Source organism: Alligator mississippiensis, chromosome 4 (assembly GCF_030867095.1).
Source record: "Alligator mississippiensis isolate rAllMis1 chromosome 4, rAllMis1, whole genome shotgun sequence".
Lineage (NCBI taxonomy): Eukaryota > Metazoa > Chordata > Crocodylia > Alligatoridae > Alligator > Alligator mississippiensis.
In genome coordinates this window covers 187,937,329-187,959,676 of record NC_081827.1, presented here as the reverse complement: position 1 = coordinate 187,959,676, position 22,348 = coordinate 187,937,329, and the positions used below count along the sequence as shown (strand labels likewise).

Here is a 22,348-nt window from a genome sequence, read left to right as displayed (position 1 = left end):
GAGGTGGTAATATTCCTACTTTTTCATAAAGTCTTGCCTGCTGCAATCAGCCAGTCACCTGAAATTGCTACTGCTGCTATTTTTTTAAACTTAGATTGTAGTTCTAGTTGCAGAGTGGCTTGAGTATGATAGATTTGAACATGATAGTCACCTCAGCCCTGGGCATAAATATAGGCAGCTCCACCCTTTAAATTGTCATTTGTTAAGCCAGTTTCATGTTTTTTAATGCTGGGGAGTTGGCAATATGAATAGGAGTGCCCACCTCTGGTATAGCATATATCCATAATCTGAAAGCACTGTACAATGGAGCCAGTCATAATCACTGTCTCTTTTTTTAGATGGGCAGGGGGGAGGAACCTGAGACAGGAAGAAGGAAAGAAACTCAGTAGCCAGTAGCAGAGCCAGAAAAGGAAAAGCCTGTGCCACCTTGCCTGTTAACTCTTCAGTACAGCCAATACTGAGGATTAAATCCCCATTTTGCTACTGTTTCTGAATTTTTTTTTAACTTCAATTAGTCTTTAAATTGGTGCAAAGTTAATGCATGTCTTGTGATCTAAGCAAAATCTGAGAAGTGCTTGTAAAAGTTCCCTCTGTGTCAAAAGCCAGTCCAAGCTGTTGGGTCAGCATTTGAGCTGTGGCTGGTCTGCCAGACTTCCTGAAGTAGCGATATTGTGGGTGTGGGTTGAAAATCACTTTCTGCCTGTTTCAGGACTTCTCTGAGTTCCATGTCATCTTTCAACCCCATCCCTGGCTATTTCCATTATTTCTGAATTCACTGGCTGCTTTTGTGTCCATCTCGCTGCCTGTAATTTGCCCTTAGCTTGATTAACTCCCTTAACTGTGTGAAGTCTTTATTGCATAGGCATGTTGATTTGTTTTAGGAGTAGTAATTCTGTAACTTCCAGCACCAATTAAGGCCCTTATTCAGGAAGGTGATTATGCTCAGGCTCAGTTTTAAGTGTGTGCAGTATTACTCCCCTTCTTTATATGTATAATATTCTTAACTGCATAACCACTCCTAAGTTATCTGTTGCTTTCATTGTAACAAACATCAGTTATCTGCATATGGGGAAAGTGTATATGCCACTTAAGCGTATAGCATCTTTCCTAATGTACTCTCTCCTTAACTCCATAGAAGTAAGCTGTTGTAAAAGAGCTGCTGTTAGAAGCCTTGAAAATAACAGGACCTACTCCGTTTCAGTGCTGCTGCCTTCCATCATGTTCAAGGTTGCTAACAGCATGGCATTGACAGTAATATGTGCACTTAATGAGCATTGCTTATATTAAGTTTGGATGAGTGCATATTCTAGGTATGTAGCCTTTTTTCCATTCCTAAGGCTATGCACTTAAATGGAGAACATTGTACATAGAAATTGACTTATATGGGACCTAAATAAGCAATTAAGTGCTGTCCTGAATTAAGGTCTCGAAGGAGAATTTCATAGGATCACATCTCTGTAACTCGTGCTTCGCTAGCTAGACTGATGACCTGAACTGATGCATCACTTCTTCCCTTTTGAAAGAAGACTCAAAATCAGCATTCATTGTCAGTCAGGTTGTTTTTTGTGGTTTTAATCAGAGCCCCAAGTGGAAACTCCAAGAAAATGCACCGCACTCTGCTTTCTAAACAAGGCTAAAGAAAAAAATTATTATGCATTGCGTTCAGTCTTGTCAAAGAACAACAATAATTTCCATGTTGCTTGCAATACACTGGCTTGAAGCTGTGGTAGATGTCTCTGTTTTCAAATGGAGGAAATTCATCTCTGCCTGTCCTGTTGTCACAAAGGAGTCACAATCATATCCTTTCTCTCTCCCTCCCCCCGAATACTAAATGTTATTCAGACCATTTTGTTGCTTGCTCTTTCCCTTGCTCTCTCCTTCTTTTTTAATGCCAAGATATTTTTCTTTAGGCTATCCCTAGTTTTCTTGGGCATCTGATCCTTATACCCTGGAAACTCAAGTTCAGCCCAATAGCATAATCCAAAATTTGTACAAGCATATTCCATTCCAAGCAAAAATAAATCATCCTGGGGAAGTGACTAAAGGAAAACTGATGCAAGCCTTTAGCCATTAGAAGCATGCATTGGGGTGGGGAGGAGGGTGGGAAGAAACTGTATGGCTCCTTGGATGAAGAAGACATCATAGAAAAAGAATCTGGGATGTTTGCTGGAAATCAGGTGTTTGTAAACTTTTGGGAATGTAACTTTTAGGCAGTCTGTGAACTAGTAGCCAAGCTCTATAAAGCTAGAGTAAAAAAGGAACTGATGCAGAACAGAAAGCCGGGCTCTTGGCAGGCGCCTGGAAGGAGAATTGCTTGCTGTCCAGATTAGTCACAAACATCCATGTTCTGTAGAATCACAGTTCATCAGAAGGACCATTGATAGAAGCTCAAGCAATTGAAAGGGTAGCAAACAAACTGATTTAAAGGGGCAGCCTGCAAATATGAAGTGAACAGGACAGATAGCTGCTTGCAGGGTGGGTAGCACAGTGCTGATGAACTAACTAGCTAGTAATGCTCCAGAGCAGAGGGGACCAGGCTTTCTAGTCTGGGACCAGGATCCATTGATTCTGAGGCCAAGTGGCCACAATCAATAGAGCAGGCTCTCTGGCCTGTTAAGCTGCTGCAGTATTACTCAGACACTACAAAGGAAGCAGAATTGCCCACCATCCCCCCTGGTGTGGGTGTCAAGTTAGCATAGTTGGCTTTCAGGCCACCTTCTGTGGCCTGGATGGAACTGGGGAGTAGCTGAAACACATTGCACTCTGGTCCCCACAATGATGTATGGCCCCTGAGTGTTGTAACTAGCTGGGGCATGTTAGATTAACCCAGGGCTAGGTATAGACTTGGAAGACTAGCTGGTCTTCAGGGTTTTGTAGGCTGCCCTGTGTAGGGCCATCCAGATTAAGGGAATCTTTTAAATTCAGGCTCCCTGCCATGGGTGCTGCTGCTATGTAGAGAGGACAGAGAAGCTCTGATTACTCCAGTGCCTGCTTCCCTGCTGGCTTGCAGAAGCCCCAGAGGGGAACAGGATCAGGTGCTACTGAAGGCAGTATACCTGGTTCCATCTCTGTTATCCTTTTGTATCCCACATACTGGCCAGTTACTCTGTCCTCTTACAGTACAGCAGGCAGCCAGTGGGGGAGCTGCTGAGCAGTCGTAGTAGGGAGGGAATGACAGACTGAGATTTACTTTCCAGTCCATCTCACATAGGGTTGTGGGGAAACAGCACTCCACATCCTCCCTGCACTGGTTGGCTCTACTCACACCCAGCAGTATTTAACGGATGCAGAATGGAGTCTGGGGACACGCTTTCTAAATTGTGTTGTCTTCAAGGATCCTAGATTGGATGCTTCCGTACAGCGTGTTAAATGTGTGTATGCTCCCTTGTTTTGAGCAAGCTGAAGCAGAAACAACTAAAGCTCAAAGAACTGAAGTCCCTAGTGTAGATGAGGCCCAAGTAACTTCTGCAAAATCATGGAGGGGAGTCTGTGGCAGAGCTGGGAATTGCATCCAGCCCAGTGCTTGTGCCATGAGACCATTCTACCTTTGACTATAGCAGATGCGAGTCGGCTCTTTACAGTATTGTGTGGTTTTAAAGCTAAAAGGCTGTAAGAGGACCCCTGCCCCTTCCCCTCTCCCACTCCTCCTTGTGGAGCCTATGCAATTAATAATCCATTTCAGCCATCCACCCTGCTGCTCCAAGCCTTCAGTGCTCCTTTTCCCCATCTGGGTGAGTTTTTCCCTCCTGCCATCTGTAGCCCAACAATTGTGGTATGAGCAGTCATACAAATATGTGACTAGGCGTGGGAGAGAAACAGTCCACTGGCAAACCATTCTGGGTGTCGCACTCCCAGTCTACTAAAATGAACAAGAAGGGAGATATCCAGTGGACGCTAGAGTTTTCTGATTAACTAAGTTTAGAAATAAAGGGGTCAAATAGAGTTTTAAGAGAGGGAAGGCACCATATAAGTGTGATTAATGTAAGAAGGTTTTTACCACATCTATGCTCCCCTTTTTTGGAGCCATCCCTCAGAGGCTTTTGGGTGCTGGGAAACTGACAGCCTTTGTCACTTTTTTTTTTTCTTTGTCAGAAATAGCAAGTGTGAAGCTTGCCAAACAGAAGCAGAAAGCCGAAGCAAAGCGGAAGGCAACCCCAGTGGTGGGAGACATGCAGCCTTTGATGGAAGCCCTGCCTGAGCTCTCTGAACTGACCAAGGGCAGGAAACAGCCCAAGGCGTGCGTATTCTTTCATGACTGTTTATTTTCATACTTGCAGGGCAGTCTGGTTCTCAGCTACACTCCTAACTTATTTCTGTGGCCATTGCAGCTTAAGGGGCCTCAAGTGGGTGGAAGAGGCCTCCTGAGAATTTTGTGCACTCTGCTTGCTTCCCCCCAGCTCTGATCCCAGCTCTGATGTAGAGTGTGACAAGGATAGATTGCCCTGTAACTGCTCTCCTCAGAGGCTAGGGGAAAAGAGCACAAGTTACAGTAGACCTGGATCTGCTTTTGGTTACACTGGGTCCTTTGTGTAGTTTCGTGACCCAGTACACAAGTGATTTAAAGCTACCTTTGCTCCAGAGCACTGTCTCTGCCCCAAGTGCAGGTCAAGAGTAACTGTGAACTAGGCTCTTTATCTCCTAATGCAAGTCAGTATGGAATTGCACTCTCTGGAATCCCATAAAGGGATTTTTTCATGAAAAGAAGAGCTCTCTGGACAATGAATGGTGTATGGCTGAGAAAAGGCAGCTTTAAGCAAAACAGGAGAGCGGTTTTCACACTGGGGAGCAAGCTTTGAGCAACAAGGTTTTTCTCAATCTAACACAGGGTGAAAGCAGGATGGGTATCGTGCATGCAGCCAGCATCACAACACAGCCATGCTAAATCTCCTACTAGGTGTGAGTGACCATTTCAGAGGAGGGCATCAACTTTATTTGGGGGGGGGGGGGGGTTATAATGGAAAGCCTGTGTGGAACAGACCCTCAAAGTAGGATTCAGCAAAGTAAGACTGGTGCTCTTTAGTGCAGTGGTTCTCAACCTTTTTGGACAAGAGGCACCCCTCTATAACTTTTGCAAATTGAGTGACACCCAGTGTTAAAAACAAATTTACATACCACAGTTCTTTCTTCCTTGCAGAGGAGCTGGCCAGCGGGGGCAGGGAAGCACCCAGCTAGGAACAAGCCTGAGCCTGTGCTTATTTGCTCATGCCTCACTTAACTCCTCACACCTTATATCACCCTTCAAAGGATCTTGCAGCACCCCAAGGTGCCATGGTATTCTGTTGGGAATCACCACTTGTGTTTTCCACCCATAGGTCTCAAAATACTTTCTAAAAAAGGAAGCCAGTATCCAGTTTACCTATTTTACAGATGGAGACATTTTGAGGAACAGGCAGGAGAAGTGACTGGTCCAGCAGGCCAATGGCAGAACTGCAAGTAGAGCTCGGTTCTCTGGAGTCCCAAGTCCAGTGCTCTGCTCTCTGGAACTGGAGTTCCTCCGTGGTGCACTCTGCCCAGATCCATTTGACAGCAATTCTGTGGTTTGTAAGATGCTTGCTTTTGTACTTAGTAGGTGAGCATTACCAGTGTCACTGGAGTAGAGAGCTCAAAATGGAAGGCGTTGTTAAACTGCCTCATTTCCTCCAGTCTTTGGCCAGGCCAAGCTGCCTTAGGTTCCCTGCTGGTTTGGAATCGGACTTTATACAACAACTGAAAAGTAGTGTTTCCTGTTAGTGCCTTTTACTTAGCCTCCTAAGCAGGAAGTACTGCTACTTCTGGTCCCCGGACACACAACAGGGCCCTGGGGCCACTGTTTTTCAATCACTGTAGTTACCAGCTAATTTTGGTCTGAGGTGAACCATGCCTGGGCTTTGCTGAGCAATGCTGAGGCAGAAAGGGAATAAGGCAACCTTTGGGGATCATTGCATCCCTGGGAAGGACTGTGTTTGTTCCCCAGTTTTTAGAATTATTCCTGTTTTACTCTCTGTAACCCGGGTGTCTCCAAGTGAGTACCCCCCTCTCACCAATAGAAGGGAAAAGCCAGCAGGGCACCCATGCTGGGGATGGCAACTGCAGTCTATTCGCAGTTCCTTCCCACCTGTCACGTCTCAATAGAAGAGGAACAGAATTAACCAGGTACAAATTTAATATATATGAACTAAGGTGATTATTTACAGGTTACAAATATATATATATCTATAACTATGTACATACCCATATACAAGCAGGTAAGCATAATGGTCCAACCGATATGGACAGGTAAGTACCACAATAAACGACACTCTAAAACACAAGGCATGCAGTTAATAGTTAGTAAACACTCCAAAGATACATGCACATGTCAAGCACTCAATAAAACACTCCAAAATATGAGGCGCAAAAGTTCTCTGGGCATCCCTTCTTCCACCTCTCCTAGTGAGGCTGCCTCCCCCTGAGTGTCACTCCCCAGTGGGAGACTCGGTGCCCCACTGACTCACGTGTCCCAAGGAGCCAGGTGGGGGGTTGTCCATAAGCTGCCCTGGCCTAACTAATGTTTCTCCAGGGGAGGGCTCAGTTCCAGGCCTCGGGGGAGGGGCATGACTCGCTCACATGTCTCGGTGTCTCAATCCTTCTCAGGGGGAGTTGCAGGCCTGGGCCGCCTCATGCATGCCCAGGGCTGTTACTCCGAATACTGCTCCCCGCACTTCGGAACCACTCCGTTCCTGGGGCCCTGGGGGACTGACTGCAGGGAATGTGTCTCAGACTACCTGGCCCCTCCTTCTCCACCCCTTATGCCCTGCAATGACTCACCCCGTGGTAGTGCTGGCTCCTGTGCCCGGCCTCCTGCTGGGGTTGGAGACCTGAGCCACCTCGCTGCGGCTCCCAGGGTCCCGGTCCCTTGATGCCTGCACCCCCCACCGCTTCTGCCCAGTGGCAGAATCTTTCAGGCTCTTCTGGGCAGTCGGATGCACCCACTTGGCAGCTCTCCCAGCTATTTTTGGACCCGGGACCTCATCCTTCTTCTTCGTTCCTTACCAACTGCGCGGCATGCTCACCATGCAGCTGCTTATATCCCCTTCTGGGGCTCCGCCCCTAGATTGAAAAGGAACCAATCAGGAGGCTGGAACTGTAGTTCCCAATTCAATCTGCTCCTGCCCCAGCTTTAGAGGCAAAGTGGACTCTCTTCTGGGCTCCTCCCCTGCCTGTCTCTGATTGCTGGGTTTTGCCCCACCAATCGCATTTGTGGTTTCCTAAGCCTAGAGAGACAGGCAAAGCCCGGCAAGCCTGCCACATCTCTAATACAGCACTGTTCTCCCTACTAGCTGTGACCTCTGACTGGTGATTTGTCTTCTTATTAGCTCCCTGATGCTGTATGTGTTTTTTCCTAGGAGTATCCAACAAGGAGAGGGAAGTATACATGATGTATGCTGCAAACATCCCCATCTCCAAACCTTCAGCTTTGACTGGAACTAGAAGCTTACTTTTACCAAAACTAGCAAAGATTAGGGACTGGGGCTGTGCTGATTTATTTTTTTTTATAAAGTTGTTTGGCAAGGCACCCAGATTTAGGCCAGAGGGGTCCTGAATACTGGCTCGTGCTGTGTGCTGGGCTTCCAGCTCTAGTCAGGAGGGAACACTGACTCAGACTGGGCCCCTATCTGAGCAGATGAGGAGAGCTGCTGTTCCTTGTTCTAAAGGGTCTCCTTTCGGAGGCGCAAACATCTAAATTGCACTTATACCTTTGAAAATCTCCCTACTTCAGCTTGATCCCCAGTTCCTTGAATGATTTTTTTTCTTATTACTTTTCTGAAATACTGGCTTCCGGGCTTAACTACAATGAAGGGCAGATGTGTCCAGTGTTGTTTCAGATCTCCCAAAGGGTTTTAATTTGGTCTGTTTGGATTCTGAGCCAGGATTTGGAGTTGTATGAGTCTCTTGGATGAAATCACATGTTCCAAATAGTGACAAAGCAGCCTACAGATGGGCATGGGGGAGTTTCAAGCCCCACTGTCTGGAGTGGTTTCTGGGAGGCAGCACGAACCCACCCATGCATGCACCCATGCATTCTGGCAGCACTTTGTGTAATGTTCACTGTATTTCTGCTGGAGGATTTTCCCCAGGACTCCTGTAGACAAGACATTTACCTTGGGCTGTTCTTTCCTATGACATGCTGCTAGTGCCAGTGAGGAATAATGGCTTACATAATTTAAATCTCCTGTGGCCTGACATTCTCAGAGCAGTGCCATCAGCTACAAGGACCACCAAAGGCAGAGCCACTGTAGCATGAGCACTTCTTCTCTTCCTTTTCTTCGTCACTGGAGAATTCCAGCAACATAGTACTTCGAACCGAGTTCTTCTCCAGACTGTCAGTGGAGTCCCAGCTCTGGGGCTCTGATGTTGGAGAGCTCAGTTGAGGGAGCAGCCTAGTATAGAGAAGTTCTGCTCTGATGGGCAAATCCAGCCAGTGCAGCCCACATCAGTATGTGACTGATGCAGGAGGGGCAAGACTGGCCCAGACAGTTAATGGGCCCCCATCAGAGTATACATCCCTGCTCCTCACACAGGTCACTGGGCTGGAGGAACTGCATCAGTACCTGCACCCCGTGGAGCTAAATCTGTTCTCTGGCTTATGCAAGAGTGACTTTAGTCTCCCATTTTCTCTGTGTGTGTGCATGTGCGTCTTAAATAATTGGAAGAAGCTTTTGTAGGATTAGAATCGTTGCATAAGTGAAGGATAATACTCCAGTGATTTGTCAGCGTTATTAATAAAAGATTAGATTCTCCAGAAATTTGATCTCTTGCTGGGTAACAGAGCATTACAGTAAGGGTTTTATTCTGATTTATAATGAATGAAGGCAACAAAGCAGAATGAAACAAGGCTGCCATTCACAACCAGAGCTGCCATGCTACTGGAGATTCACACAATAACGTTTCCAAGTACCACAGCTGGTTGAGTCATCAGCACAGACCTATTTCATAAGGCTGGCTAGGGGTCAGAACTAGAGTATGCCTGAAAATAGAACTGCAGAAATTTTTTAACACAAACTTGGACTTTCTGTTTCTAAAGGAATGTTGAATCCTCATGGAAAGCTACAAAGGATTTAGTGTTAGGGACAGTTCTGCCTGTGATATGTGCTGCTTTTTTCAGGGGCTGATGATTTTTATTTCTAGGAATGCTTGCCTGTAATAGGATTTGTTTTCTAGAGATGCTGACTTTGAAATCTCACCCCTTTCAGAAACATGTTTGAAGTATGACTAGGCATAGCCCCTGTCTGACAGCCTCCTTGCCCGTGGCTGTGGCTTCACAATTGCCTTCTCTCCTTGTTGCTGTGGATAGCCTGTGCAGGCAGGGCAGTGGCATAAGAGCCGTGAAGCTGAGTGCACATGAATGCACAGTGTGAGTGCCCTAAGTAAAAGATGTTCTCCTCAATGTCAGTAACTGTAGGTGCCGCTTGTAGGTAGTGGAGCAGAGTGATTGAGGGAGACTCGGAAATTATTCTTCTTTTTGAAGCTGACTTTGTCTCTGTAGGAGTTAATCTGTTCTTGTTGCTTTTCTCCGCCCGGTGCACTCTTAGTCCCATGTTATGCAATTACGCAGTTGATCATTGTGCTACAAAAATTCTGGCCTGTGGCCATCAGCAGTCACTTAGGGGGGGAAATTGCCAGCATTGCGTTAGAGATCTATCTGCATAACCCCTGCTTTCAGCTAATTGGAGGAGCATGTTAAACGCCCTACACTGCTCCTCTTTTTTGCTGATTGACATGCTCCTGTGTTGTTCAGGCTTCAGTGGTCTGGCAGGGAAAAGTACATTCTGGAGGATTTGTCCATGAGACCAGGGTAAGTGAAGAGTCAGCTGTTCTGGACAGGTGGCAGATGTGGGGAGAATGGCTTGGACAGCCCTAATTTTCTAAAAACTAGGGAGCATGATAGTGGCTGTGTAGTTATGTAATCAGTGAAGCTTGGGAAAAAGATCTCCCTGACTAGTAAATGGGGAGAGCTAATATTTCTGCTCAGGCAGAAAATAGGGAAGGCTGTTTTTTGGTCAGTGGCTGCTGTTGGGATAGACCCAGCTGAAGCTGTGGTACCTTCTGTCTGCCATGCAGGGAAAGGCTGTCGCTGGACAGGTCTTAAGGAGACTGCTGCTCTCACTGACATCCAGTGCAGATGGTGTTCTGGGGAATCTTCCCAAGGACCCATGTTTCACAGTGGTTTTGGGGCCAAAATTAAGCAGACCCATCCCCCTAGCTTCTCATGGTGCATCTGAGCCATCTGCTGCCTGTACCATACTGCCAGTGTGGGGCAGCTAAGCCCCATGTAGAAGCAGGCTCACAAATTGTCTGCATTGCTCTCAGTGTTTGCTGGGCCCTGTGCTGTCCCAAACTATGGATAACTACTTGTACAAAGTGCACCTTTGACCCTGAAATCAGGGACCTGGAGAGGGAGCCTCTTGGCTCTCCTGCTGCCCTATAGTCCTTGCCCATGCACTCTCATAAATGCTCTATGTAAAGAGAGCTGGTCATAAAACAGGGCACGCACACTGCAAAAAATGTGCAGCATTTAAAAAATGTTCCTGTTCTGCATTAAGGTGAAACAGAGCTCTCTTGAAGATTTCTGTGGAAAGACTACATCCACCGTCAAACAACTGTTAGCACTGCAATCAGAGCATGTGCCTGTGATTTGGACCAGGAAACCCGTGTGTGCCTGTGCCCCTTGCGAGTGCCCTAATCATCCAGCTCAGGTCCCTCCCATTTTTTTCTTTTGGAGTTGTAACATTTCACATCACTACTTAAATGCTCATTGAGCATGAGTAAGTGAGGCTGACTCTCTAAACCAGCAGATAGGGCACCTACTTGGGAATCTGGAACCTGAGGTTGAAAGCCGTGCTGTAATTGATTTTTTTTTTTTTTCAATTTACAAACAATAGAACAGAAGAGTCAGAGAGAGACTCACCTCAGACCCCATATACTGACTGTTCAAGGCACTCATTTGTTATGGGAAAGGGCCAGGTTGAGGTTCCTGATCTAAAGTAGGCAGAACAGGGACTCGAGCAGGAATCTCCCATGTCACAGGTCAGTGTCCTGATGAGTGGACCTGGGGTTCTTCTGGGATGGGTATGTCTCTAGCTTGGTTTTGACTAGAAACTTCATCCAGGAACTAAGGCCTCTAACACATTCATGATGAGACTTGATCCCCAGTCCCAGCAGTCTTGTCTCCTGCTAGCCCACGTGTACATGGTAGAAGGCATGATTTTAGGATCAGGGACCAGATCCCAATTGTGCCAGTACTTTCCAGTGCAGGTGAAGCCTGGGATCACAACCCTGGGCTCCCTTTGCACCACCAAGTTGGGCAGGGGCCAATAATCAACTGATTGATAACCTGCTGGTGAGCGGGGGGGATCAGAGGCTTCTGTTATGGGAGCTGAAGGGCTTCTACCGCTAGGGACTTAAACCCCTCCAGGAATCTCTCATCTCTCATGCTTGGCTAGAATGGCTAGGCATGGGCTTTAAAGTCCCCAGCAGGGGAGGCCTTCATAATACATGTCATCTTTGGGTCATAATTCCCAGTTGTGGTCCCTTGTTGATATGAATGGCTTCAGTAATTGGAGGTGCCTACATCAGTAGCCAAACTGTGTTTAGTCAGCTTAACATTTTCCTGTCGGCCAGCCTTTCCAGCACTCTATTACTTCTGAAGCTCCCCTTCTGAGTTTCCTCCAGGTTTGTAATTACATTGGGATTGAGGTTCTCTGAAGGCTGTTTCATTTGTAACCACTCTCATCCACTTGGTGTGCTAGGTCCTGTTTTCATTGTAGAACATTGAGATGCAGTGTCCCCCACAGTGTGGTTTTCTTGGTGCCCTCAACATTAACACTTTATTAAACAGTGTCTTCCTATTAGGCCCTGGGTTATTTAATATGGTGTGCAGATCCTAGTGATTTCCTCTCCCTCTATACTTCCAGTGTCTGCATCCAGGCATTTGGATAATCCCATCTTTTCTCTCCTGCTCCAGTCTTGTGCATTTTCCCCCCTGTGAGTTTATAGTAGTTATTTTTAGTTCAGTGAACATTCCCCCTTTGCTCTTTCTACCTGTGTCAATGCTGCCTCAGAGTCCCTGTAACTCTGAAGGTCAAAATCTGCGGTTCTATCTGTTTTTGGATTAGACTGTCCCCAGTTAACGAGCAGCCATCCTAGTTACTTTGCAGATCCCAGATGCACCGTCTGCCAGTTCTGCAGGTTCCTCAGTTGCTTTCCAGTTCTGGCTTCCTGCTTTTTCTCCCTGTATGTGACACCAAGTTCTGTGGCAACTGCATTTCTCCACATAAGCCCTTCGATTCCACATAGACTTGTCCTCTATTTCCACATCGGTTAGAGTAAGCACAGAGTGGTGCTTGGGCTTCCCCATGTCCTGGTTACATCTCGGGGTTAGTGCCCAGGATGTGGCAGGTTACCATGCCATGCCCTTGGTCCCTCAGTACCATCCAGTAAGTGAGCAGAGCTTTCCAACAGACACATTTCAGTATATAGAGTTTCATGCAGTCATCTTTAATTGTGGCCTCTCTACTGCTGGCCTTTCCTGGCTGAAGATTGTCTCAGTTATGTGCCTGCTGTATATATGCTGAGAGAGAAAGGGAAATGGGTGCTGCATCCCATAGCTTCAAAGCCAATGGCATTCTGCCTAAAAGGGGGAAATGAAAGAAGGACCACATAATTTAAAAAAAAAAAAATCCCTAGAAACACTCAGAGTAGACAGCAACAGTGAGGCAGGTGACTGCCTCTCCATCAGTCTTAAAACTGCAGATCACCTTGGGTGTTCAGCACCTATCCCACTGCACTATTGGCAAAACTTCCCTGCCTGCCTCATGAAGGAACATTGGGGTTCAGACAGGAGCTTGACACAGTTAACGGTGAAGTGTAATTCCAGGATTAGTAGGAAAGGTAAGTGAAGGAATCCCTCTTCTCTAAGGGAAAAAATCACCCAGAACACCAGGGGAGACATTGGCCTATACTTTTGTCCTGAACAGAAAGTGCCTGTGATGATGAAGATGATGGAGTGCTCTGATAATGGTGAATGTACACATGCTCATGCCCCTGTTGTGCACTGTTGCTGGCTGGCTGCATGCATGGTTGTTTTTTTTTTGATTAACATCTAACTATATGAACAAAAGACAGATTCCCTAGTAGGTACAGATTTAGCATGCTGAACTCTTTTCCTTGCCTTGCCATATGGCACAGTGTCTCCCTTCTATAAAACTGTTATCTATTTTTATTTCCCTCTGCAGCCACACAAAAGCAAAGGCAGAGCCAACAAACTTCAGTCAAATGAAGCCAGTCCAGAAGCACAGGCTCTTGTAAGTACGCAGCTACCAGAAAGTGCCTTAGCTGGATCCCACTTGGCTGAGACTGTTCTTCTTATAGTTGAGTTCATCCAGTTCTTCATCTCAGCTGGGTGAGGGGAGGCTACCATAGTTTCACATATTTAAACTGAAGCTGAAGATGTTGCTGCTAGGGCTGTGTGAACCTTCAGTAGCTGATTCAATTTGGAGGAGATTTGGCCCAATTCGGTAGCCAAATTTCTTAATCGAATCGGGAGAACCATTAATCTCTCTAAATCAAATCAGAAGCCTCTGAATCGATTCAAAGATTCGACTGTAGACCGTACAGGCAGGCACTAGGCAGTACCGGTGGGAGCAGCTGGGGGAGCAGCCAGACAAGCCTCAGCTTGAGCCAGCAGCCCTGGGAGAAGCTGCAGCTCATCCAGCTGCTCATCCAGATGCCCCCCCCCCGCCTGGTGAGGCAGCCAGTGCTGGCAGCCCCAGGAGAAGCTGCGGGGAGCTGGGGGGAATAATTAGGGGCTGGGGGAATGAGCAGGGGCTTCCCCCACAGCTCCTGGTTCCATTCCCCGGCCCCCACAGCTTCTCTCGGGGCTGTCAGCACTGCCTGCCTTGCCCCAGTGGGTCAGCAGCTGGACAAACCATAGCTTCTCTCAGGGCTGCCGGCTCAAGCCGGGGCTCGTCCCGCTGCTCCCCCAGCCACTCCTGCCAGCACTGCCTGCCTGTACCATTTATGGCCGAATAAGGTTTGGCACTGAATATCTTCGGATTTGGCTGAATTGAATCAGAATAGTGATTCAAATCACCGAATTTGAAGTGAATACTTTCCACTTCGGTCAGGCCTAGTTGCTGCCTTCTGAACTGCTTGTGGGTTTTTTAATCTTCTGGTGGGGTGCATAATTCACACTGACTCCTGCTTTGCCCCAGTGTGATGAGTAGTCTGAGTAACTGGGTTTGTTGCCCCATGTGCTCTATAGTTGCCTGCACCAGTGCAATATGTACTTACCCCAGTTCATTCAGGTTTTGGCAACTTTCACAGAAGTGCAGAGCAAGTTTAAATAACAACACATAAGGCAACACAGCAGAGCAGTTGTGATATTCAGAGGCAGTTTTTTTTTTCCATATGCATCTCTGGGTTCCTTTGGGCTTTCTTCCTTTCTGACTAGGGGGCAGATGTGAAAGTTTTTTGGCCAACTTGCACAGACTGGGCCAGGTGTAGTCCTGATAAGGCTGCAGGCTACCTGAGCTCCTCTTCCACACTTATCAAACCCACAAAGCAATGGGCTGCAGTTAAGATTTCCATCAAATTCACTTTCAGAGGGGAAACCCTGATGGTCTGTGCACTCATGAAGCCTCCCTAATTACTCCAAACCCTTCCGGCATCTCCCAGTTCTGTGTGTGGAAGAGAAGTCACCAGAGTCCTAGGACCCTGCAGAATTATACTTACTGTTGCTACAAATATAACATCTCCCCAGTGCCATCATTGTGGTGTCTGGTTTCACAATATACTGTTTGAATTAAATTCTGAATATCCCAAATAAGAGGAATGGATCACCAGGATCCCTTGCCACTTGTACCTTTTAGGAGCAGAGAGTAACCAGTTAACTAAAGGAGTGCAGCATGACACTCCCAGTTCATTGCCAATCAGACTGGTGATTACTTATGGCTCAATCTTTATTCCTACCATAGAAACAAAGCAGGAATAGAGAGTGTTGAGTATCCTGGTAATGCCTGATGCAAACGTAATGGGACCTTGTTGCTTTGTTTGATATTGGTAGGAGTCTGGATATGATGAGCAGTGGTTACATATGTTCTGGAGAGTAGAAGATGCATTTAAGCAGGGGAAGCTGACAGGAAGAGCAACAAGGCAGGAAAAACAAACAAACAGTGGCCACAATGGAAAACCATTAGCATTGAAAACTCAGGCTCATTTACTTTTGTTCTGCTTATTCTACTCTGTGGTGATGCAGTCGTTTCCACAGCAGCCACCTGTGACCCCTCTCTACAGAGGGATTCCTTGTATGTTCCTCTTCTTTTTGCCACAAACAGGATTTTTAAAAGCAGATGAAGTTATAATAGATAAGGAATCTACTTTTTTGCTGATGTCTTTTAGAGGTATGTGCAGCTCTAGGTTTCTAGGTTCAGAGCTCCCCATGTAGTGGTAGCGCCCTAACCACACGTTTGTACTCTCAGTATGATACTGGGTCCATCTTTTGAAAACCAGTGTTGTGAGGGTCCTGGATTTCAGCCCTGGATCTGGATAAAATAAGCCAGTTCTGCTGCTGTGTTATGCAGCACCTTTTATTTGGCTTTGTACACTTGCAGCAGAGTAATTCCTGTTCCTGTAAAAGGAGCTACTGCCTTATGGGCTGCTCCACCCTGTCACTGTGCTGGTGGTTTGCTGGTACAATGTCTACTCACCCTTCCATTGTTTTGTTTTGTTTTTTTCAGAGAGGAGGAGATGGCCCGGTTTCATGAGGTCATCACAAACCCCTTGTACAAAGCTAACCCCTTGCTGGCCATCAGTGAACATCTATCCAAGAGGATGAAGCAGGAGGAGGAAAGCCCCCTCTAAGACTTCACGGGGGATGGAACAAACACAGTGGCAATAGCCAAAGAGTCCCTGAAACTGAGCAAGCCTCTCCTGGCCTGTACACTCCTTGGAGACAGTCCAGCAGGTTATTAAATTCAGTGGCCCTGTTTTCTGCCCACAGAAGTAATGTGATCATCTCCAGACACTGGCAGCTGCTCCTTCTAAAGTATCCCACAGAGGGCAGAGTGCTCTGTGGCATGTTTGTGTACGGATCAGACTTGCAGCAATGGGTCCCAATACCTTTTCTTTCCTTCTTGAAAGCACGCTTCTTAAATGATTGTTGTTTCTGTTGCTTAGTGGAGGTATACCTGCTTTCCTTTGCTTCCTGTTATGACAAGCCTTTATAGAAATCCTCCAGTATTCTGCCATGATGATCTGAAACGCCTTCTGTACCATTATGCTCTGTCTCATATGGATTAAAGAGCAGAAAACTGCTGTAGATTTGTATAAGGGTCAACACTGCTCAAAGAGGTACTATTTGTATAAAAATAGTCTTTAAAATAAACTCCTGTGACATTTTTCTTACTGAGTTTGTCTATCTGGGTTCTGTTTTGGCAAATACTGGTGTAAGTATAAAGTAATGCTCATCACTGTGTCCAATTGCAAAGAAGAGAGCATGTTTGTTTGTTTTTTAAAAGTAGACCCTAAGCCCATCTTATACTGTTAAAATTAATGCTCCAAGGTAGGACCAGCGTGAAAGCACTGTAAATCAAGCTCTAAACAAGCTAGAGAACTTGTCTTTCAGACACATAAGGTCACTTGTATGGCAATGCTAATTCTTTCAGGTCTGTCCTGCACCCTTGGACTGGCCTGTCATTTGGGAAGCACTGCTAAGATGCTATCGTAGGACACACTGAGCATGAACCATTCTTGTTCAATGGAGATAAAGAAAGGATGGCAAATAGCCTCTATATATAAAAGGGCTCTTCTGATTTCTCATTGCTACCATATTTAGCTATATTAATTGGCAGCCAAGGAGAATGGAGGTCAATACTACAATTCTTTGAAGTGCTGGGGCTTTCCAGCAGATAACTAGGAAGCTATGTCTACCAAGGTCACATTTTTCACTTAGCTGAGGTTAGTTCCACAGCTGACAAACGTGGGGTGACTGAGTTTGTCTGAAAACGGAACTTTGATTTCTATGCTTATTTTCCTTTCCTCATTTTCTGTCTTGTGTGGATAGAAGATTTGGTACATGTCTACGGTATCTGTGTCAGAATTGTTAATGGAATACCTAAATGTTAAAATAGGTAAAATTGGATCATTTCATTCAAAGAGCATGACTTGAGTCTTCAAAGCTTCTAATGAGGTTATAGGTTGACATAGTGTTGAGCACAGGGAGCTAGAAGGAAATGTTCAGGTTAACTCACTGGAAGCATGTTCTACTTTAGGCTGGGTTGTGATAATGGGAGGAGATGGCCTCCCCTTCCTGGGCATCTATTTTGTTTTTCAGTGGGGTGGGAGGTGGGGAAATACGGGGAGGTAATACTGCACAACTCTAGGAGGGGCCAGTTTGAGACTTACTGTTCCTTCAGTGCTACCTGTTCACTTCTTCCCCCTCCCTATCCCCAGAAGGAAAAGAACTGGGGCCCTGGGATCCCTCTGGGCCTTCACAGTCTTGAACTTGAGAGATGTCCAGGCTAGAATGAGAAACTTGGATGACCACTCTGTCTTGAACAGCAGGGCCATTTAGCTCCTGAACACCTGGGCTATGGGCCTTGGGTTTCTACTCCTTTCACTTCTGTTCCTGAGGATGTCACTTCCATTTTCTTGTTTCTCCTTTTGACTTGTGTTTGACAAGAAGGCAACTGGCAGATTTAGTCATGATCAGGGATCCAGGTTTTCAGTTTCCCGTGGAAAAAACATGGATTTTCCCCTTTTGCAAGCAACTCTCTGCAGGTTGGCAGAGTTACCGCCTGCAAGACCTGCTTGAAAAAGGGTGGGAAACCCTAAGCCCTGTCCAGCAGAGATGGGGCCTGAGATTCTGTCAGCCAGGGCTGACCCAGACTCACTTTCCATCCTGCAGTGTTTGCAGTAAGCACAGCTTTTGGGGGTGGGGGCCTGGGGGTGGCGGGCAGTGGGGGGCCCCCTCTGGCAGGGCTTCAGGGGTGTGGGGGGCTGCAGGGAGAGCCAGCAGGGCTGACTGGGCGGGGGGAGACGACGACAAGGGCTGGAGAATTGGGGAGGAGTCCGTAGGCACTCAGGACATTGCAGGGGAACCTGGGCATTCTCAGGACACTGCAGGCAGCATTCCTGTGCTGGGACGCAGCTCTGCCCTGTGTAGGGACAGGTGGGCAGGGTCTCTTACCTGGCTGCTTGGTGCCCTTGGGGCAGGGTTGGGGGCTGGGGGTGCTGGGGTGAGCATTGCCTGTCCTTTGCGCTGGCAGCTGCTGCCCTGCTGTTTGCTGCACCAGATCCTGCCAGCCTGTGGCTGTGGTGGCTGCTAGCAGCTCTGCCAGGACTAGTGCTGGGGGCGTGAGGTGGAGCACAAGGGAGGAACAACATGCATGCTGCCCTGCCCGACATGGGGCCCTGCCAGCCTCGCCAGCTGTGGCTGCAGTGTGGCCCCTGCCTGCCCAGCCACCGAACAGGACAGGACCTGCCCGTGGGAGCTGCAGCCACACAGGCAGCAACTGCACTGCACCCAGGCCCTGCACTGGTGCTGGGACACGCAGCCCTGGCCTGCAGGGGCTCCTGGTCCCGGGAACCACTCAGGGCAGTGTGATGGGGGTTCATAGGTGTGGGGGGGGTGATGAGCTGGGGGTGGCAGTGGCAGGGAGGGGGTGTGTGTGTGTGTGTGTGTGAGAGAGAGATTGGGGTGGGGGGATGCTCCAGGTAGAAGCCAGAGCTGGGCCTGGAGCCCTCTTGTCCGTCCGTCCCTCCCCCCCAAGCAGCCTGTGCAGGGGGAGGCTGTCCTAGAGCAGGAGACTTGTTCAGCCTGAGGCAGGCCCAGCCCAGTCCCTGAGACCCAGTCAAGGGCTTCCCAGGAAGGGCATGGGCACTGCTGGAGCCTGGGCACAGATGCAGGGAGTGGAAAGGCAGGGGCTGGTGCTGCTCGGAGCCACAAAGCAGGAGGGCAGGACGGGGAAACGGATGACAGTTGCAGCTGCACCTGTGTCCTGGTGCTGGGAGGGAGCGACTGTGGGGTGGACGGGCTGCAGGGCAGGAGCGAGGGGCACTGGCAGGGCTGGAGGGCTGTAGGTTGGGAGTGAAGGGCACCAGCCTGGGCAGGGAAAGAGCACTGGCATGTCAAGGCTGCTCAACACCACAAAGCAAATGGGGTAGACAGCTGCAGTTGGACCTGTCCTGGTGCAGGGGGAGGTGCTGCCTGGAGGGAGCAAATAGGGGGTAGGCTGGGGTTGTGGGTGAGGAGTGAGGGGCATCAGCAGGTCTAGTGGGGCCATGGCTTGGGAGTGAGGGGCCACAGCAGCATATTGGGGCTGCTCAGTGCCACAAAGCAGTGGGGATACGGTTGGAGCTGGACTCATGTCCTGGTGAGCAAAGGGGACAGGGGGAGCTCTGATTTTCTATAATAAAAAAAACAAAATCAAATGCCAAAATTTAGAAGGCATTTAGAATTTATTGTATTATAATTATTGAGGCACTGGTAGGCTTACAGATTTGCTTTAAAATTGTAAATATATCAATAAAACACTGTGTTCCACTAATACCTATACATATAGTGGTATTTCATTTTAATCATGGAAACACAGATTTTGGGGGTTTTAATCAGAGAATTTGAGATTTGTTTTAAACACAGCAAAGCAGGATCCCTGGTCATGATGAATCCACTCGTGATGCTGCTGGTAGCCCATCCTGAGAGATGATTAAGAGCAATGCCTTAAACAGCTGGATGCACCCATGCTTGCCAGTCCTGATGGGCTGATCAAACCACGTGGTGTGCCAGATGCCAGAAGTAAAAGAAGGTCCTAGGAAGAAGCTCTCTTTCTTTTCCTTTAAGGTGATGCTGTCCAACTTCTTAACTATGGGGGCTGCACCAGTGAGGGCCAAACACCCCCTTCACATCCCTGCCTACAAGCTCCCCACCACTGTGCAGGCAGATGGGTTCCCTCCTGCCCTCCCTTCACCTCCTTCACTTTGGGTTCCTCTGACACTGCATCAAGTTGTGTCTCTGCCCTAGCCTGCTCCCTGGCGTGGGAGCAGGAAATAAAAGCTAGAGAAAGGAGGGTTGGGAAGCCTGAAGACTGGCTACAACAGCAGCTGGAGCAATGAGTGAAATGCAGTTGGGGAAGACGGTCTGGGGGCTGCAGGTTTAACCCCTAATGGGCTGCCAGTTGGACAGCCCTGGTTTAAGACAAAACAAGCCCCAATTTCTCCCACCACACCTATTTTTACTCATTTAAATGCAAAAGGGGGTGGGGAGAAGAAGCAGGGGCCAGCTTCAACTTCAATTACAGCAGCAAAAGTGACCATTATTAAAATAACCTCCTCTTACAAGACAGAAGAGTTGATGCCATAGAAGGAATAAAGGGAATGTTGTTTCTGGCTGAAGAAGGGGCATGTGGGTTGAGGTCAGGGCACATGAAGGGCAGGGTGGGTGAGTGGGTGAAACATGATTGTTATTACAAACAAGGGCTCTATTCTCTGCTCTATTTGAAGAGGCCACATGCAGCCTCAGGTTTCTCAGCTCTAAAATGAGGCAATGACATTTTCCAGGGTAGACCACGATACTTTTCTGAATAATAAGGTTTCTGTGGTATACATTCGATAATTCAGCACTGAGGCACTTGTATTCATGAGAAACGTTGTGTGCTTCAGAGGGGCTAATGCTAATATGCAAGTACTTTACAGCCCATATTTCCTAAACCACAGTTAGACAGAGAACAGTCAGTTGCAGACCAGCCCCTGAGAAAGTTGGCCTGTGTTGTAGAGTGTTTCTTTGTGCTAAAGGAATGTATCTGTTTAATACAATTCTTGTCTGAAACTCTGGGCTCCCTAGGTGCATTGGACCCAGCTACTGAGTCCTTTCAAGGAAAAGAGCAAGACTTTCAGCTTGACTAAATATTTTATCTGAAGCTGGGAGAATCTCATACATAAGCATTGTGCAGTGTAGACAGACAATGAAGGCATGTATAACAGAGACATCCCTTGCTGCCTATTAGGAGGGGATGGGCTGCTATGTGATGGATTAAACTTTAAGGAACAGGTGTACTACTAACATGTGAACTGAACTGACCCAATTGTATGTGTACTGCAAGCTTTTCAAAATGCTTTCCTTTGCACAACCCCATAGCCTGTCTTGATCCAGTTCAGCTGTTTATTCTAGAGCAGATCTATTCCAAGCCCCACCTTGGCATTGGTGGTAGTGACATAGATGGAGGGAGACAATATTATTTGGGGAGGCTAGTGCATGCATCAGCATGAGAGCTACAACTCCCAGCATGCTCTGTGTGATGCAATGCATACGTGGTTAGCCTCTTCTTCCTCAGCTGCATAGAGCTGAGCATGCGTGGGATGCTGGCGTGACTGCACACTGAGCAGCGCCATGGTGCTGCTGGTGTCATCCACTGCTGCAGAATTAGTTAGAGTGGTCTAAGCCCCCCAGGCCCCAGCGTCCCGCTGCCTATGGGTAGTGGTGGAGTAGTTGTGTGCTGTGAAGGACAGGCAGTATTGTCACCTGCACACTGCTGGCAGTGGAGGTTGTCATCTGGCTAGTTCTCCCTATTGCTGCTTGTAGATGTTGAACAGGACCAGAATGGGGCTCCACAGGTGGTGGGGTTATGGGGGAGATGCACCCTCCTTCATTGTCCTTTGGGCATCTCTTTCCAGGAAGAATTCAGGCCCTTTAAGCCCAATCATATAGGGCTCCACCATCTCTCTCAAGGTGGACCAGGTGGAGCAACTGGCTTCTGTTGCCCTGTGGAAGGTCCTACAGAATTCGTTTGCACTTGAGAGGCCTGGATAGGACTCATGATCCTTTCTCCTCAGCTGTGTCCTGCACAGGTGATATTTCCTCATGACAGCAAGACTGCACAGCCGTCATGAGTTGTGCACATTTTTTTCTTTGTGGAGTGCTGACCCTATTTTTTATGTATGTAGCTTTGTCCTAAGGAGACTGCCTGCCTTTCTACCTGCCAGCTCAATGCAGCTGAGCCCTACAGTCAAGGACTCTGATTTGAAGAGGTAGACACTCCAGCATATGTTCTCTGAGAGAGAAGGAGGGAGAGAGATCATCTGTGTTTGAACTGGCTGGCTCTTTCTTTAGATGTTCCCCTTTTCTCCTTCTAGTGAAAGGGTGAAGGGAAGGGGCAAGGGCTCCCAGCCCAGTTCCCTTCTTGCACCGTGGAGGTGATGTTCCCTTTTCCAGGCTGTGGAACAGTTAGGCTCTTCAAACTTTTTCTTATATTTTTTTCAGCAGCTTGTTGAGAAGGAAATGGAGACCCTAGAAACAAGAGGAGGAAAGAGAGCCTGTAACAATGCTGATTTCTGC

General features: G+C 47.6%; 1 protein-coding gene and 1 long non-coding RNA gene across 2 annotated transcripts in view; one reads left to right on the top strand and one right to left on the bottom strand.

Moving 5' to 3' along the window:
- The window catches only part of SLX9 (SLX9 ribosome biogenesis factor), a 120,449-nt gene extending 104,027 nt beyond the window's left edge, over positions 1–16,422 (top strand). The window contains exons 4-6 of the mRNA XM_006265985.4: positions 4,093–4,237; positions 13,254–13,322; positions 15,756–16,422. Of these exons, the coding sequence (XP_006266047.2) occupies positions 4,093–4,237; positions 13,254–13,322; positions 15,756–15,879 (338 nt within the window). The 3' untranslated portion in view covers positions 15,880–16,422. The remainder of the gene's footprint in view (positions 1–4,092; positions 4,238–13,253; positions 13,323–15,755) is intronic.
- On the bottom strand, positions 1,688–7,130 carry LOC109284311 (uncharacterized). The gene is made up of 4 exons (XR_002091721.2): positions 6,787–7,130; positions 6,211–6,279; positions 5,357–5,532; positions 1,688–1,772 (listed from the first exon to the last, which is right to left on the bottom strand). It is a non-coding gene; the product is annotated as an uncharacterized LOC109284311 (long non-coding RNA).
- Positions 16,423–22,348: the final 5,926 nt, after the last annotated feature.